The 15995-nt window shown below is 35.4% G+C and overlaps 2 protein-coding genes across 9 annotated transcripts in view; one reads left to right on the forward strand and one right to left on the reverse strand.

The window, feature by feature from the left end:
- The window catches only part of LOC126379805 (calcitonin gene-related peptide type 1 receptor-like), a 54224-nt gene that overhangs the window by 37308 nt on the left and 921 nt on the right, over positions 1–15995 (forward strand). For all 8 annotated transcript variants that reach the window (XR_007568382.1, XM_050028714.1, XM_050028715.1 and 5 more), the window contains 6 exons: positions 2619–2737; positions 5241–5314; positions 7804–7910; positions 9004–9111; positions 10498–10606; positions 15935–15994. Coding sequence is in view for 7 of the 8 variants with exons in the window: in XM_050028714.1 (XP_049884671.1) it covers positions 2619–2737; positions 5241–5314; positions 7804–7910; positions 9004–9111; positions 10498–10606; positions 15935–15984 (567 nt within the window). In the remaining variant the exon portion in view is untranslated. The remainder of the gene's footprint in view (positions 1–2618; positions 2738–5240; positions 5315–7803; positions 7911–9003; positions 9112–10497; positions 10607–15934; position 15995) is intronic.
- On the reverse strand, positions 10828–14854 carry LOC126379806 (myb-like protein O). Its single transcript, XM_050028717.1, has 2 exons — positions 14422–14854; positions 10828–14161 (listed from the first exon to the last, which is right to left on the reverse strand). The coding sequence occupies exon 2, from the start codon at positions 13168–13170 to the stop codon at positions 11950–11952; it is 1221 nt and encodes a 406-aa protein (XP_049884674.1). The 5' UTR covers positions 13171–14161; positions 14422–14854; the 3' UTR covers positions 10828–11949.

The following is a 15995-nucleotide window of genomic DNA, read 5'->3' on the forward strand; positions in this document are numbered from 1 at the left end:
AGTAGGTAGTTTTTTTCTCTCCGAATTGAATATTGTTTTATGTTGCCTTTTCCATCTGCCACATATTAATTGTTTTAGAGAATTGGCATATATTATAATTTAAGCATAAGCATTTAAAATGAACGACGGCGAGTTATTGGCGGCTCTTCTGTTTATTTTATCAACCACATCAGAACACATAGGTCTCGTATGTTTACATCCGCTGTGTTATCGTCACATTTAATATTATATTGTAATTGTGTGGCTTCTATAATCGTCTCTTCATTTTGTGCAATGTCATATTGTCATTTTCTCGCAAGAGTTGCAATAACATCACAAAATATCCTCGATCAAACTTGATGATTTACCAGAAAAATCGAGAACTAACAAGCAAAAGGATAATAACTAACGAAACGAACAACGAACCCCAAATAATTTGACAGAAGGTAGACGTTTTTTTTTGGCTTGGTTTTTTTTTTTTTTGTTTTGGTTTTCCCCGAAGGGTAAGGCAAAGGGAACTATGCCCATACAGCCATGTCTTTCGTATTTTTTTTCTTGATGATTGATGAAATGATGAAAGATGATGATGATGAAACCTAAGCCCCCACCCTCGGAGTAGACTCCTACTCCGAACCCCAAACGAATTAACTCAAAAGTCCGCATAAACTTTTGAGTTATGAAGCGGCTTCCCAGCACGAAGCGAAAATAGGCAGATACACTTTGTTCATTGAATACCCCAATATAATAACACTCGCGAATGTCTTCTGACTAACTTAATACGATCATTAACCACAAAACACCACTTCGTATTAATTATTTAGATTACTCAACGAAGAAAGCAACTGTCCCGTTCCCGTTTCCCGCCGAAAAGCCTTTTTTTTTTTTGGCTTGGTTTTCCCCGAAGGGCAAGGCAAAGAGAATTATGCCTATACAGCCATGTCTTATGAAAAAAAAATCTTGATGATGATTAATGAAATGATGAAACTGAAGCCGCCACCCTCGATGCAGACTTAGGTACTTCGACCCCCAAACGAATTAACTCAAAAGTCCGCATTTTAAACTTTCGAGTTATGAAGTGACTTGTCGGCACGAAGCGAAAATAGATAGGTATAGGTGCACTTTGTTTATTGAATATTCCAATATAATAATAAAATCGCGAATGTTTTCCACCTAACTTAATGCGATAATTAACCACAAAACACCACTTCGTATTAATTATTTAGATTATTCAATGAAGAAAGCAACCGCCCCGTTCCCGTTCCCGCCAAAAAGTCCGTGACAGTAGACGGTCCTTTTTTTAGTCGAGTTTCACTGAAGGACTAGGCAAAGGGAACTACCCATAAAGCCATATTATTTTCTTGGTGATGATTAATGAAAGATGATGATGATAATGATAAGCGCCCACCCTCAGAGCAGACTCCTAATCCGAACCCCAAACGAATTAACTCAAAAGTCCGCATAAACTTTCGAGTTATGAATATACAGATGCTTTCCTACACTTTGTTTATTGAATATTCCGATATAATAACACTATCGCGAACGTTTTCCGACTGACTTAATGCGACTATTACCCACAAAACACCACTTTATTCAGATTATTCAATGAAGAAAACAACCGACCCGTTCTGCGCTCCCGTTCCCACCAAAAAGTCCCAGTAGACGGTCCATTCTATTTTTTATTTTTTTTGTTTTGGTTTTCCCCGAAGGGTAAGGCAAAGGGAACTATGCCCATACAGCCATGTCTTAAGTATTTTTTTTTTCTTGATGATTGATGAAATGATGAAGGGTGATGATGATGAAACCTAAGCCCCCACCCTCGGAGTAGACTCCTACTCCGAACCCCAAACGAATTAACTCAAAAGTCCGCATAAACTTTCGAGTTATGAAGCGGCTTCTTGACACGAAGCGAAAATAGGCAGATACACTTTGTGTATTGAATACTCCGATATAATAACACTCGCGAACGTCTTCCGACTAACTTAATGCTATCATTAACCACAAAGCACCACTTCGTATTAATTATTTAGATTATTCAATGAAGAAAGCAATTGTCCCGTTCCCGTTTCCCGCCAAAAAGCCGGTCCATTCTATTATTAAGTACAAGATTTTTTTTCCATGTACCTAGGCTATGGAAATTGACATCATACATCCTAGAGGTATACTTAGAATGAACACATTTTGAAAATTAAAATACTTAGTTTAAAATTATGGAAAATAAAAATACACGTGTAGTGTTTTACGTATATTTTTCATATAATCAATAAAAAATAACTGTTAAAAAAATTTCACGTTGTAAATTATTTTCTGAAATCTACAAAACTAAATGTAAAGATAGGTATAGGTACCTACTGGTACCTACGACAGATTTGAAAAATCAATATAAGTAGATAGGTAAGTTCCTAAAAGAAAAATAAATAATTAAAAACCCACCAGTGAAACTGAGCCGAGAATTTAAATTATTCTACTGATTAAAATACAATGGTGCGGTGGCACGTTTAATAGGCTGGTCATATTATGTTGCTATTGAAGTATTTTCGACAAAGAAAGTGTGAAAAAGAGAGTCACTGTGTAGTAATTCATCAATGTAGGACACACAATGGTTCTTTTGTGAATGTTTAGTAGGGTTGTTGATTGAACAGGTGTTCGTGAAGGATGACGTAGCGATGCGATGGTTCGTGGCGCTCGGCTGGGGCGGGTCGTTGCTGATCGTGACTGCTTACTCCGTGGTCCGCTACCACACCCCTGGCGCCACAGACAGGTTAGTACTATAGGGTAATAGGTAAAAAAAAAGTATTATAGGTTGCTGCAATGCTTTGCAAAGTCATAGAATAAGGAATAATACTGGTAGAGCAATCTCGTTTCTATTCCGACCCCGCCGGCGTGGTCCACGATTTCCCTCATTCAGCGCTTATCGATATCGACCCACTAGAGTCGATTAATTCTTTTAAATATTCTTCCTCTCAGACGACGCCCTGAGACGAGGTTCAACTGGGCACCCTCAGGCCTGTTGTCATAAATTTTGTACCGGGTGAGAGCCCTCAGCGCTCCCCATTTCTCCGGCCAAGTAGTTAATGCCATCTGCGACAAATCTAAGTACAATAAGTCACTTTAAAAAAAAATGTTTCTGTTTAATCTATTGTACTTAGTACCCAAGGGGGTATTTCAAGAGCGAAGTCAGTTATTCGCAAACTTTATCTACTTACTCGTCTATTCAAGTTTAAGGCGAATTGTATTCACGTTTGATTTCTAAAAACAAAAAGCTTTTAAGATACTTAAGTTAGTATTTTTATTCAATTTAATAATCATAATATTTCAATAGTGTAATAAAATATTACATATAAAGTACATTATGTAAATTGTACTACTTATTGTATCTAGAGCCTACGTATCTATGTATATAATATAAAGCAATGCGAGGGTTTCTTATTATTATTCCTATGTTAAGTACCTTATGGTGTTAGTAGATCAGATATATTGTGCCGTTTTAAACAATCCATACTAATTTGATTAATGGGAAAGTGAATATGTATGTCTTTGTTTGTCCGACTTTCACGGCAAAACGGAGTGACGAATTGACGTGTTTTTTTTTTTAATTGGAGGTAGATGAAGAGGTGAAGACAGATTTAGACTACTTTCTGTCTCTGTTTAAGCCCCACTTCCCTAAAATGGGGGGTGTATGAGGGGAAAATGTTGGTATAGAGCATTCCGCAATTTTCTATGTAGAAAGTTAAAAATTGTTTTACGGACTATTTGAACTAACAAAAAATCGTACATCATTTTTTATTTTATTTTCCTAACCTCTGGGTTTGCCACCAACCTCTCTATTTGACATAGTTTACTTTAAGCGCGAATTTCAAATTGCAATATTGTTTTTTTAGATGAATTGCTTCAATGTGGCCTATATAACCCCCCTGCAAAGAGATGAACTTCTATATTAGTCTTTTCTCAGTTTTCAAGACAGGAAACTAAACAAATTCTAAACGCATTCACGCTAAACGAATTCTCTTCTCTGTTCAAAATCAGAAAAGAGGAACCGTGTTACTCAAATTTAATGCGAGCGAAGCCGCGGGCAAAAGCTAGTATAAATAATAATTATAATTAGGTACATTGCTTGCGTAAGTATATAAAAATTATTATTAATATATCTAAGTAGCATAACGTAATTATTTAAATTTGTTAGAGTCTTTGCTATGCTAAGCGAAGTAATATACCTTTCAATAACCTGCCTATAATACAATACACATATTTGACTGCCTGGGCGCGAGTGTAATTTTTATTTTATTCATGTTTTTATTTAGTTTTATAACGGTATTTACATTAGTCGGCATTAGTTTTTGTTTTGTACCCACTCGAGGCACTCTAATACAAGTACGAGACAAGACACAGCGACATTTCGCACTGTTTGCCTTCTTATAGATACTTAGGTAGAAGTAGGTACCAACCTGAATTATAAATACAATATGTGCATAGGTATATAAAGTACAAAACGAATTCAACTCGAGTAAAGTTATGTAGAAGGTTTTGTCATTCTCAAAACCGTAGGTAAGTTATAATGAATAGTGTATTTTATTGGATGACATTTTCGTTAACCCCCGCGGAGCTAGGGTGCCCCTTTGTTATTTGAAGATCCTGCCTTTTATAATATGCCACAGCTGGATAGTATAATCCGCTTTATTATATTACGGCTAGCCGTTTTCAAAAACCAGCGGTGGTTCAACAATTAGGCGAATTCTACGATTGAATGAAAGTCTGCCACAATGTGTCGTATTTCAACAAGGCTAGCCGTAATAGCAAGCTGCCTCTTTGGCAGTTTTCAGTTTCCATTTTTGACATTTACGGCGCTGTCTGACATACGCATACTAATTACAACAATAGCGTCGAATACAGAAAGTGTATCACTAAACATAGTATATTTCTAGTATGTACTTAAGTACCTTTTTCTTTAAAAGGATGGTCACCTAAATTACCCTACATTGTTAAATAAGTACAATGCTGCTAAATGTGAGATATTATAGGACGTGTTGCAACGACAATTCGGCTAATTGTTGACCCGCCGCATTACAAAATGGCTAGCCATAAAGGTTACATTAACATAATTACTTTTCGTACAACCACAGTTTTCTAAATACTTAGGTAGTTACAATGCAACCATTTCGTTATTTAAGGCACATATTTATTGTTTAATTGAGTGTGTCAGCACATTAATTAAATAAAATATAAAGTTTATGTGTAATATAGATAATACTTCATATTTTTCCAAGGTGCTGGATGGAGCATAGCGACACTTTCTGGATAATCATCGTGCCCGTCGTGCTTTCGTTGTTCGCGTCTTTCGGTAAGTTTGAAATTAAGTACTTAAGTATAAGACGTCAATAATTTAATAACTAAGTACCTAGTAGGTACTTACAGGTTTAAAAAATATTTATTTATTTATTTAATGGATCAGCTATGCACATTATAACATTTAGTTAAGACATAATTAAACAAAGTTAAACAGTACTAATGTGTAAGCTAATTACAAGTGAACACAACATTCATCATAGAAAAACAACATCTAAGAAGTCTGTTGAGACTAACTTCTCAGCAGCTAAAATCTCACTATTTAAGTAAGTATAACAGTAATTATTATCGTCACTGAAAAGGCAAAATTACGTAAGCGCCATAAAAAGCCCATAGTTTCTTTTTATCATATTTTTTTACCAATTTGTTCAATTTAGGTGACGTAAACGTAAAATTACATTGTTTTTAATTTTCTTTGTCTATCAGTAAGTATGCTTATTATAAAATGGACTGCTATTTTAGGATAATTTGACACGTATGTAATTTTGCTTTTCCAGTGTTTTTGCCTTTCCTTTATTGCACTAGTTGGTACAAAAAACAAAGAAACTGTACTAATAGGTACTATAAAAAATATAAACGATATAAAATTCTGCTGTTACATTAGGCTGCTGTTATATTATGGAGATGTTCGGGTTACTTCTTGAAATGCCTTTATAATTGGCGATCGATACTGTAAGGAATATAAAGTTATAAATTGTTAATTGGATTTCGATATTGCATCATTAGAAAGCTTATTGGTATGTTATCATGGAAAGACAAAATCAAAGTCTAGACGGATTTGTCTTTCGTTCATCTTAGATTCCTGGAACTAGGTAAGTCCATAGAATATATATACTTTAAAAAAGGTATAGGTAGGTAGGTTTATAGGTATAAAAAAGGTAGGTAAGGTTTTTTAAGGTATTATATAAATTATAATCCATACTAGTAATACTGCATATACTTATATATCAATAATTATTGGTAAAAGTAATGGAAATAAATGTCATAGTAAGTATGAAACTTATCTTAAATAATTCAGTAGGGGGTTATAAAAAACTCAAATCGCGCCGTGAAAACGAAAGAGTTAGGTACTTACCCACATACCTAAAATATGTAAGGTTACCTACCTACCTATCGCTATTTGACGACACCAAATCTTATAAGTGCTTAACGATTTATCTTTTCTTCTATCGTATGGGTTGTGAGGTGGATTACCAACACCAACAACCCTGGTGTCAGGGCTACTATTGAGCCGCTAAAGGACGCGGACGTGGCTCATTTAGCTTTTTATTCAATTAACCAATCAATTTAGACCAATTTCACTTGAAAGTTTAGGTAAGTATTAATTATTTTCAGTGAAGCCTTTGCAGTTAATATATCAATGCACGAGATATGGAAATAGCACATCCCATTTGGATCTACCGATTGTATTCCAATAGTAAGTACCTACGCTACGCATAACAGGCAACAGAAACAGTCAAGAAGCTAACCTAACCTAAATTATCCAAGTACAATTCCTAACAATCTAATTACTAACAATTTGCTAACATACGGACTGAATTAGTAAAGAAAATACTCGTATTCGCAATTTGTAGACGAGAAGATAAGAAGGTGAAATTATGGAGACACCTGAAACTAAAATTAGGGCGACCCGACCAGTTTCGTCCACAATCACGGTAGGTATTCTCCCCAGAGAGGACATTTCCAGAACTAACAGTTCTCGTAATTCTATAAATTTTACGAGTGTATGCCTCTGTTATTATGACATCCCGTTGCATTTTTCATCTCACAATGTTCAGTATTGCAATTAAACACACACACACACATACTCAAAGATATATAAAATTTGTAAAATGTAACACCAGCCTAATAGACCCCAATTATTTCACCACCGTTCGCAAACCTTAAGACGTAGGTAGAGAAAACTCCGTGACATCGGATACCGGAATACCGGCTTAGGTAGCTGCTATTACGAATACTATTTGCCTTTTAATGAAAGGCCTGTATTTTACCCGACCTCTTCTTAATTGGTGTCAAGTTATAGTTAGCGGAGTGTCCTGAAAGTCATAGTCTGTTTGTTTATTTTTTGAAAGACTTATTATTCCTACACCTACTAGGTCCTTAGTAGCCACCAAAAAAAAATTCCTTAACTAGGTATCATATATTTTTTAAGGTTTTTATAGTAGTAGGGCAAACTATTTTCAATGTTTATGAAAACACCAGAACGACCGTCGAACAAATTCGTTTAGCCAAAGGCTGTTTTGTTTGTTAGAAACTTAATAGTGGACATTCTCTCTCTGCGCTCATTTGAAACCTAGCCAAATCAAATCCTTTACGGTTATAGGTTATGGACAAGCTGATATTATTTGGTTGGGTTTCTAGGCAAAAGCGGTGTAATCAAATCAGCTACGAAATAGGAGCTACCCTCTACTGACCGTTTGATATTCCCTCACAATTGTGTCTTATTGTCTAAAACCTCCATTTGTACAATGTTTTACCCTGCAGTATTCCTGGTGAACGTGGTACGGGTTCTGCTCACCAAACTACATCCTGCTCCCAACCAGCACGCGTCGTTGGCGGCCAAGAAAGCTGCCAGAGCTGCTCTTATCCTGGTAAAGCTATTCTTTAAAAGTCAAGGGTTCATTAGGTTTACGATGGTGTAATAAGTCTTAGGTAAGTAGTAAAGCCGATTTAGCCGTACTTGTAATATCGCCGCACTAACTAGAAGCCACAGCCATTCTGTACGCAAGACTCTTGAATCCTTGTTGTATGTTATATTAAATGTAGGTACTTACTTACTGATATCTCTCTCTCTCTCTCTCTCTCTCTCTATTTAAGAGCTGCGCTCTTGTCGGTGGAGTAATCAACAAACGTTCGTTACTTACTGATAACATTTATATTTTTCTCGCACTGCCAAAGATACCCACATTATCTTATCACAAAGCGAATCGAACAAATTCACATGTAAACACAGTAATCTATTTTAAATTATATGATAACGATATTTCTTTAATTTTTACTTAGAAGTTGGATCAAAGGGCACCTTTATCCATACGAAATGTGTGCCTTGGTCTACGCCCCCCGGCCTTCATGGTTACATTTTGTCCTTCAATACTACCAGTCTGCATCTATACAATAATAATATGGAATATAATGTTCATATTTTTATGGTAGGAACTGCAACATTTATTTATAAACGCAGTGTCGACACTTAAGTCACAAAGATCATTTGTGGTAGGTACATTAATGCGGTAGGTAACGTTAAATATTTTTGCGACGATGGAGCCTTTATTGTAATTAGTATCTCGTTGCCCTGGTTATTAAGATTTCACTGTCGTCCTGCTATTAATACACTTACAAAGCATCCATTTAGATTAGGGTAAGCAATTTTCTTAACGGTCTCTCTGCTTTCCCACTGGAACAACTTCGTATCTTACTGTTTTGTTTTCCTTCGACGGAGATAATAACTGAGACGGCCATATTGTTATGTTACTATACCGTTTGAGTAATGTGGCGCAAATAAAATACATACATAGTTAGATTGAACAGATTGCTATTGTCTGACGTCTGACACCATGAATTATTTATTTCTTTAACTAAACACAATCACGATATAATGACGATAACACGAACAATGTGGTAATATGTTTATTCGTAACACATTTTCGTATTCCAGCTGTTTCATTAGGCACGTTATTCCTGCAGATTCCATTATTCGGACTTCACTTCGTTCTGATTCCGTTGCGTCCCACCCAAGATTCACCGGTAGAGAAACTCTACCAGATTGTTTCGGCTCTACTAACCAGCTTACAAGTGAGTACTTAGACAACAGACTCTATCTTTATTAACTACTGGCTACACAGCTCACACAGTAGATGGTGAATTTTATAAGTAAGTAGTTAGCAATTTCACTCTTTCTTCTTTGCGACTCGATGGCGATCGATACTAAGTTTTTGCTGACCAATAATTAGCCACGCTTACGGCATTGTCAGTGGCTTTAATTTCACCCTTAAGTATCGTTAAAGTACCTTTATTGTCATCAATTACCATCCATACAGTTATAGATTAGAACTCAAATTCGAAGGTAGTTCTACTGAGGTTCTATATTGGAAATATAAAACACACGTCTTCTTTTACGATGTACTTATTAAGTATCTTCATATTTTTTCTCATAAGGGTTAGTAAAATGCCGTCTTCAATACTTATTGAATTATATGTTGAGTAAATTAATCTGTTTAGAACATAGTCACCACTAATCCCAGTCTGCGATAATTCCATATTAAAATTCATAGCACGTCCATTTAACTGTCTCTCATGACCTCTGCAAACATGAAATCAAAGGCAACCAAAAGGGCCAAATGGGAAAACTTGTGGTAACTCAGAAAAAGGTAATATGCAAATGAAATAGAAAATCCCGCGCCTTCTCGCTTTAGATGAGGATAACCGCAGAATAAGTAGAAGTCGTCACACCAAGCTGCTAGGTTAGCTAAATGAGGGTAGAGTCAACGCGTTCCAAATCAGCATAACCCAACCCCTGTTAATTAACGGCGTTTTATCAAGCCTCGGGCTACAAAGGTTTTAAAAGGATTATACAACTAACTATCTAATAAATAATTTTATTACATGTAAAATTGACTAAGACTGTTTTTAATAATAAATAAAATATTTTCTCACAAACTACCTAATTTTTGATAAAACTTGGAAAATTCTAATTACAAACTTAAATTCAAAAACATCTTTATGCATTTGGTAACACTAAACATACCTTACACTTCGAATCATATTTTTTTTAAGTATATTTTTATTTGTTTTTTAACTTTTATAGCCGAGTATTTTTTTTATAATGTCATTAAAATCGCGGACTGGAACAGGAAAGGAAACCAAGAAATTCCAGCTGTAACGAGGCTAAAGATAGTTTTGTGCTGAAACGATTTAGTACCTAGAGATGCAAATCAGTCGCCTGTAAATTTTTCTATTTTAGTTTGATGAAGTTATTTGCCTACTAGACTTCTGATTTTTTGGATAATCTTATAAATAACATAACATGGCATGAAGTTTGTATCCGTGAAGGGGTCATTCAAACTTAACCGTACCATACCATCGTACTTTACCTATTAACACTATCATGAAAATTTGTAATTGTAAAGTAATATATTACAATTATATTGGTGTCTAAAATGCATGTTGTGTTCCCCACAGGGCCTGTGCGTGGCTGTGTTGTTCTGCTTCACCAACCACGACGTGATGACGGCGACGAAGACACAGCTCTCGAGGATGTTCCGCACCAACGACGCCATTGCCATGACCGGTATGTCCGGAATTTTTCTCTGACGACAACGTGCCGCACCTACTGGTCTGGTCACTAACTAAATAGAACATTGGCATCTTACAGCTGGACCCTGTGTGAAAAACCAGACCTGAGCTTAACATTGTCTCCTTAGTACGTTTGCATTGTGACAAACATGATTTATTAATCATTAAAGATAATCCTTAGGTATAAAAGTCTACAAAACCATTGCACATAAACAAGTTAGTCGTATTCAAGATTTATCTTGGTGAACCACTTATCATGCTACTCCGGTTTCCGCCCTGAAAACATTCCATTGTGTAGTTTAAATTAGCAGAGTAGGTTTGAATTGGGCCAATATTAGAGTGATTGAAAGACGAGTAGAGAGCGGAAGGAAATTAACTATCTAATAGAAACACTTCGATTGAGAAGAAAGGTTAAATAAAGTTCGTTGATTTATTTTCCCTCGCTCTTATCTACTTTAAGGACCACGGAATAGATCTATTCCGTGTTAAGAACCAACTTTATGGATTTGGACGAAATTTCTTATTACGAATTTGTAAGCTTCGCTGACCCAGCTGTCTATTAGAGTATTAAATAATGTCAAACGTTTTCAATATGAATTACACGAGGTCCGTGTTGCTCTATGATCCGGGATATATTTATAATACTTACTTACTTACTCTTATTTTCGTCCAATGTACTCTAACATAATAAAATTAACATAACAAAACCAGTTAAATGGAATTCACATTTTAAAAAATGAGAAAAAGTTGGCACTGTACTTATCAAGTGAATTATTACGATGAAGGGCCCTTTTTTCTTAATTTTTCGTGCCAATTAAAAAGGGAAGTGATCATTTATGGAGTCTTTTAATTTGACTACTTAAGTCTAATAAAATCAATTTAAGTGGGTATAGAGTAAGTTCCCTAAATATGGACTACCATAAGGTTTTCTTTAAATAAAACTCAAAGAGTTGTAGCTAAATCAGTCTTTTTAATTTTAATCAGTCAAGAAACTTATTTGTTATCATAAACTTAAATGAAATCATATAAAGAAACGAACTTGTTTAACAATTATTATTTTTTATAAAGATATGCAAAACTTAACATTTCAAAAATGGGTGTTCAATTTGGACCACAGCGATTTTAATATGGACCAAGGGTATTCAATATGGACCATATCATATGTGCCTGTATCTGAGAAAAGTTACCACTTAGGTGTTATTGATTTATTAGTATCACCTGAAACTAGATAATATTACCTATCCAATGATTAACAAATTGTCTTTAATATTTAACATAATGTCTTAAGAATCAAATAGGAACTTAAAGTTAGTTTGGACTAAGTAGGTAGGAGTAAGATTATTTACTCGAACAAAACTCGCAAAGAAATTCTACACCCTCTACACCAGCACATTCATCATGAGCCCATTGGCTACAAGCAGGACATTGTATCCACTGTTCTCCACGAATGTCTTCAGAAAAGAGACCATTACAATATAGACATTTGGCATTACTTTGGCTTCTGTCTGGACTTTCGTCGGTTTCGTCGTTCACAGAGTAATCGCTAGCATCAGAACTAGAAGAAGTTATTGTTGTTCTCGTCAGTTTCCTTTTCTTTTGAGTTGTATATTTTGTTGGTTGTTTTTTAAGTTCTATCTTTTTCTTTAATTTAGATTTCTTCTCTCTGTCGTTTTTATTTTTTCTCCCTTCTAATTTTCTTTTAGGTGCAGATGTTTTCTTAGTGCCTAGTTTTTTCTTTGTATTTCCCAACTCTTCTGTAAAATTTCTCTTCTTCTTCAACGATTCTGCTTCCTGTTTTTTTCTAATAGATGTGCTCAAATCAAGTTTATATGGTGATGAAGTTAAGAAGGTGGATTTAGTAGCTTTTCTTCCTCTACTACTAGTTTTAGTATTTAAACGTGGTACAGGAAACAATTGCTTGGGCGATAAATAAGACGCAGATGTGGAGGGAGCAGGTAAGTTCATGGAATCAATTGTTTTAGGTGAATGGATCTCTTGAATAACAACAGTGCCACTGTTTAGTTGTTTTGGGGATTTATTGGACATCAGCTGTTCACTAAACTGCAAAACTGCTTCTAGTGCTAAACTCTTTAAAGTCTGTACTTGGTTAACTACAATTGGTACTGATTCATTTATTAATGATTCTCGACCTTCATCAATAGTATTATCCATTCTGAAATTAGATAAATCCACTAAGGAGTCAGATTCATCTACATAAGTGCGATCTGAATCGTGATCTTCATCTTCATCATTATTATGTAGCACTGATGACGACTGAACAGTGTCCTGTGTTTGTTGTTGCATGTCAGAATTAGCAATTAACGTATGGTCAATATAATCATGATCTTGGAAAACCGTTCTATCCACTGGGCAAATTCCGGTTACACGAAAACCATTAATAGCAAGCTCAGCACGTTGTGACTTTATATAGGCACGGCCAAATAACTCAGCTATTTCAAAGTGAGTAGCAGCTTTTGCGTTGTTACGAACCCACTGGCGAGTTTCTTCGATAAAATATTTTTTTAGAGGACCCATGAATGTGCGATCTAGTGGTTGCATTTTATGACTCGTGTGTAACGATAACGGTAACGGGGTAACGATAAAAGCTGAACATGGTTGGCACGTGCCAAATCAATGAGTTCAATATTACGTGTGTGACTAGCATGACCATCTAATATCAGAAGGACAGGAGAATCAACAGAAGGCTTTGCGTAATTTAAAAAGTGCTTAAACCATTTCGTAAAAAGATCTGTCTGAATCCAACCTGAAGGATGGCATGCGTGGATTGCTCCAGGTGGCGCTCCTTTCATTAAAAGGGGATTGTCTCTTTTCCGAGGAAAGATCATCATTGGAGGGACAAATGAACCACTTGCACTCATACACATGACACAAGTAACTGTTGAACCCCTTTCAGCTGATGTTGTAGCCGCTATTTGTCTTTTGCCTTTCTTGGCTAATATTTCCGGCATTTTCGCGGGTACGACTGATATGCCCGTTTCATCTACGTTGTAAATGTTGTTTGCAGAATAATGGTGCTTATCCATGCCTTCTTCCAATAAATCATAAAATTTGTAAACGTTTTCTTTACTAAATCCCTTTAGTCTCGCAATAGATGTGCCTGTGGGTTGTCGGAAGGACAGGTTTTGGTGGCGTTTCAAAAACAAACGTAGCCATGTTTTACCTGCTGACTGCTTTTCCTTAGAAAAATTATGCGCCAGGTTATTCTTTTCGGCTAATTGGTAGGCTAGTGATTTAATATCACGCCGAGTTAAACCAAACCCAGATTCCTCCATCTGCAATACATAATCTGCTAGATCAGACTCTAATTCGTCAGGAAGTGTCGCTTTTCTCCCAAGTTTCATATTTGTTACTTCATGTAAAGGCTTAGATTCATTTTTTGATAATCGTATAAGCGTCGTTTTTGGCACACCGAAGATTTTTGATGCCTTTAAATACCCCATTCTTTTCTCGTGAATTGCTAACAATGCCATAGTCATCGCATCTTTATCCCAATTTTTCCTTTTGCCTTTTTTTTCTGTCGATGCCATTTCTGAAACAAAATTCTTAAGGTTTATTAAATGGACCACGTGATCATAATATGGACCACTGGACCATATTTAGAACCTTGTCATAGGTCCATATTCAAATCCTACCTACCTGTCAAATATTTCACTTGCTAAGAAAATATTATTACTAGATGGAAATATGCGTTACAGATAGAATCATAGAAAACGTAATTACGCATCTAAAATATAGATAAAAAGCGTGATATACCAATATCGAAAACAGTAAAACTTTTACAAAACTCACCGAAAAATTACATCGAATGATGCTAAAATCACAAAATGGCTGCCACTGACACACGCGCACTGGTAGCTTCGCTGTTTTCGAATGGCGGGGTGGCGCGGGGCAGGAGCATCGAATACTAGCTATGTTGCCGCGATTATAGCGCCATCTTTCGAATTATTACAGTAGTCCATATTATGTGCCTAGTCCATATTTAGGGAATTTACTCTATCTATAAAAAACGAAAATCAAACAAGTTGTAGGTTGAATTTAATTTGTAAGCATGTCAACAATTTGTTAGAACCATGAAAAATCTAGGAAATAAGTTTTGAGAAAAATGTCTACTTAGCCCAACAGTTCATGGAAAAGATTATTTTTTTAACAGAACAGTTAAGATGAAAAGTTTGAATCGGGCGCTCTAAAACGACTGACCGTGTATATGTCGACACTATGAACATTAAAGGTCTCAAGGTAGGCACAGCTTTTAAAAATATGTGAGTTCCTTTTTCATTGTATGGCGGGGAGTCGAAAAACAATGAGAATTGCTGAAATTGTAAGGATTCCTACTTGACTACGTAAGCCTTAACGATCCATACAAAACACAAACACTTTTGTAAGTACACTTTAAATACATACTTACACGTGTATGTGTAGGTAGCTGTAACCAATACCACCTTACCTTAGTATGCCAGTGTTCATAAAACTTTACTGTAACGTATTTTCCTTACGACCAATTAAGTAGGTACTTAGATGTTTTTAAAACATTTATATTATCGACATTTATATCTAAAAAAAAAATGTGACAAACCTCTTTTATGGATTTTCCGACTTGACTAAAACTGTACTGAGTATTTTTCTAAAGTATAACTACTTATTATAAATATTTTTAAGAATCGCTTAGATAGGCATGTAAAGATAAGGTGATCGTGTCGTCTTCACTCGAAATTGTTGATATATCATAAATAATTACACCTATTCCCTAACTAGATAAAATAGCACATTGTATTTAACTGCTGATAATAAACACTTAAGTATAAAAAAAATAACTTCTGATACTTACGATATATCGTAGGTGAGACATAAAAAGTATAATGTAAGCAGTAAATTTTATTTGAGTGACATTTTGTTCCTTGAGAGATTCCCCGTAGAGGGAATCGACTTTCGGAGACTCCCTGTCAACTCCCTGTGTTTCGGAGACGCCATAATTTGGTAAAAGTGTGTAATTCGTTAGGGTAGCAGTAGATCTTGTTTAAAAATAAATGTAAGATGTGTAATAAACCAGATCACATGCACGGATTATTCGTAGAATGTTTATGTAATATGTTCCGTAATACTTCTATATATAATACATTAAATAGAAAACTTCGTGGAAAACTGTCATATCAAATAAGAGTAAAGAATATCTGAGACTATTTTTACTTTTGTTTGTAAGATAGTTGTAACTAGGCTTGCTCATCTCGGAAACTCCGAGGCCACTTGCTTTTTTCAAGTTAGATTTCCGGGGCACCAGTTGTATATACAATCTCGTATGTTACAGGTATTACAGGGGGAGAGAGTTTAGTGAACACGAGAGACAATGTTGTATAAAACAATATACG

This window comes from Pectinophora gossypiella, chromosome Z (genome assembly GCF_024362695.1).
Source record: "Pectinophora gossypiella chromosome Z, ilPecGoss1.1, whole genome shotgun sequence".
In the NCBI taxonomy this organism is placed as follows: domain Eukaryota; kingdom Metazoa; phylum Arthropoda; class Insecta; order Lepidoptera; family Gelechiidae; genus Pectinophora; species Pectinophora gossypiella.

What these genes read in the sequence shown, in the direction of transcription:
- LOC126379806 (XM_050028717.1), bottom strand. Translation starts at nt 13,170, where the DNA reads ATGCAACCACTAGATCGCACATTCATGGGTCCTCTAAAAAAATATTTT.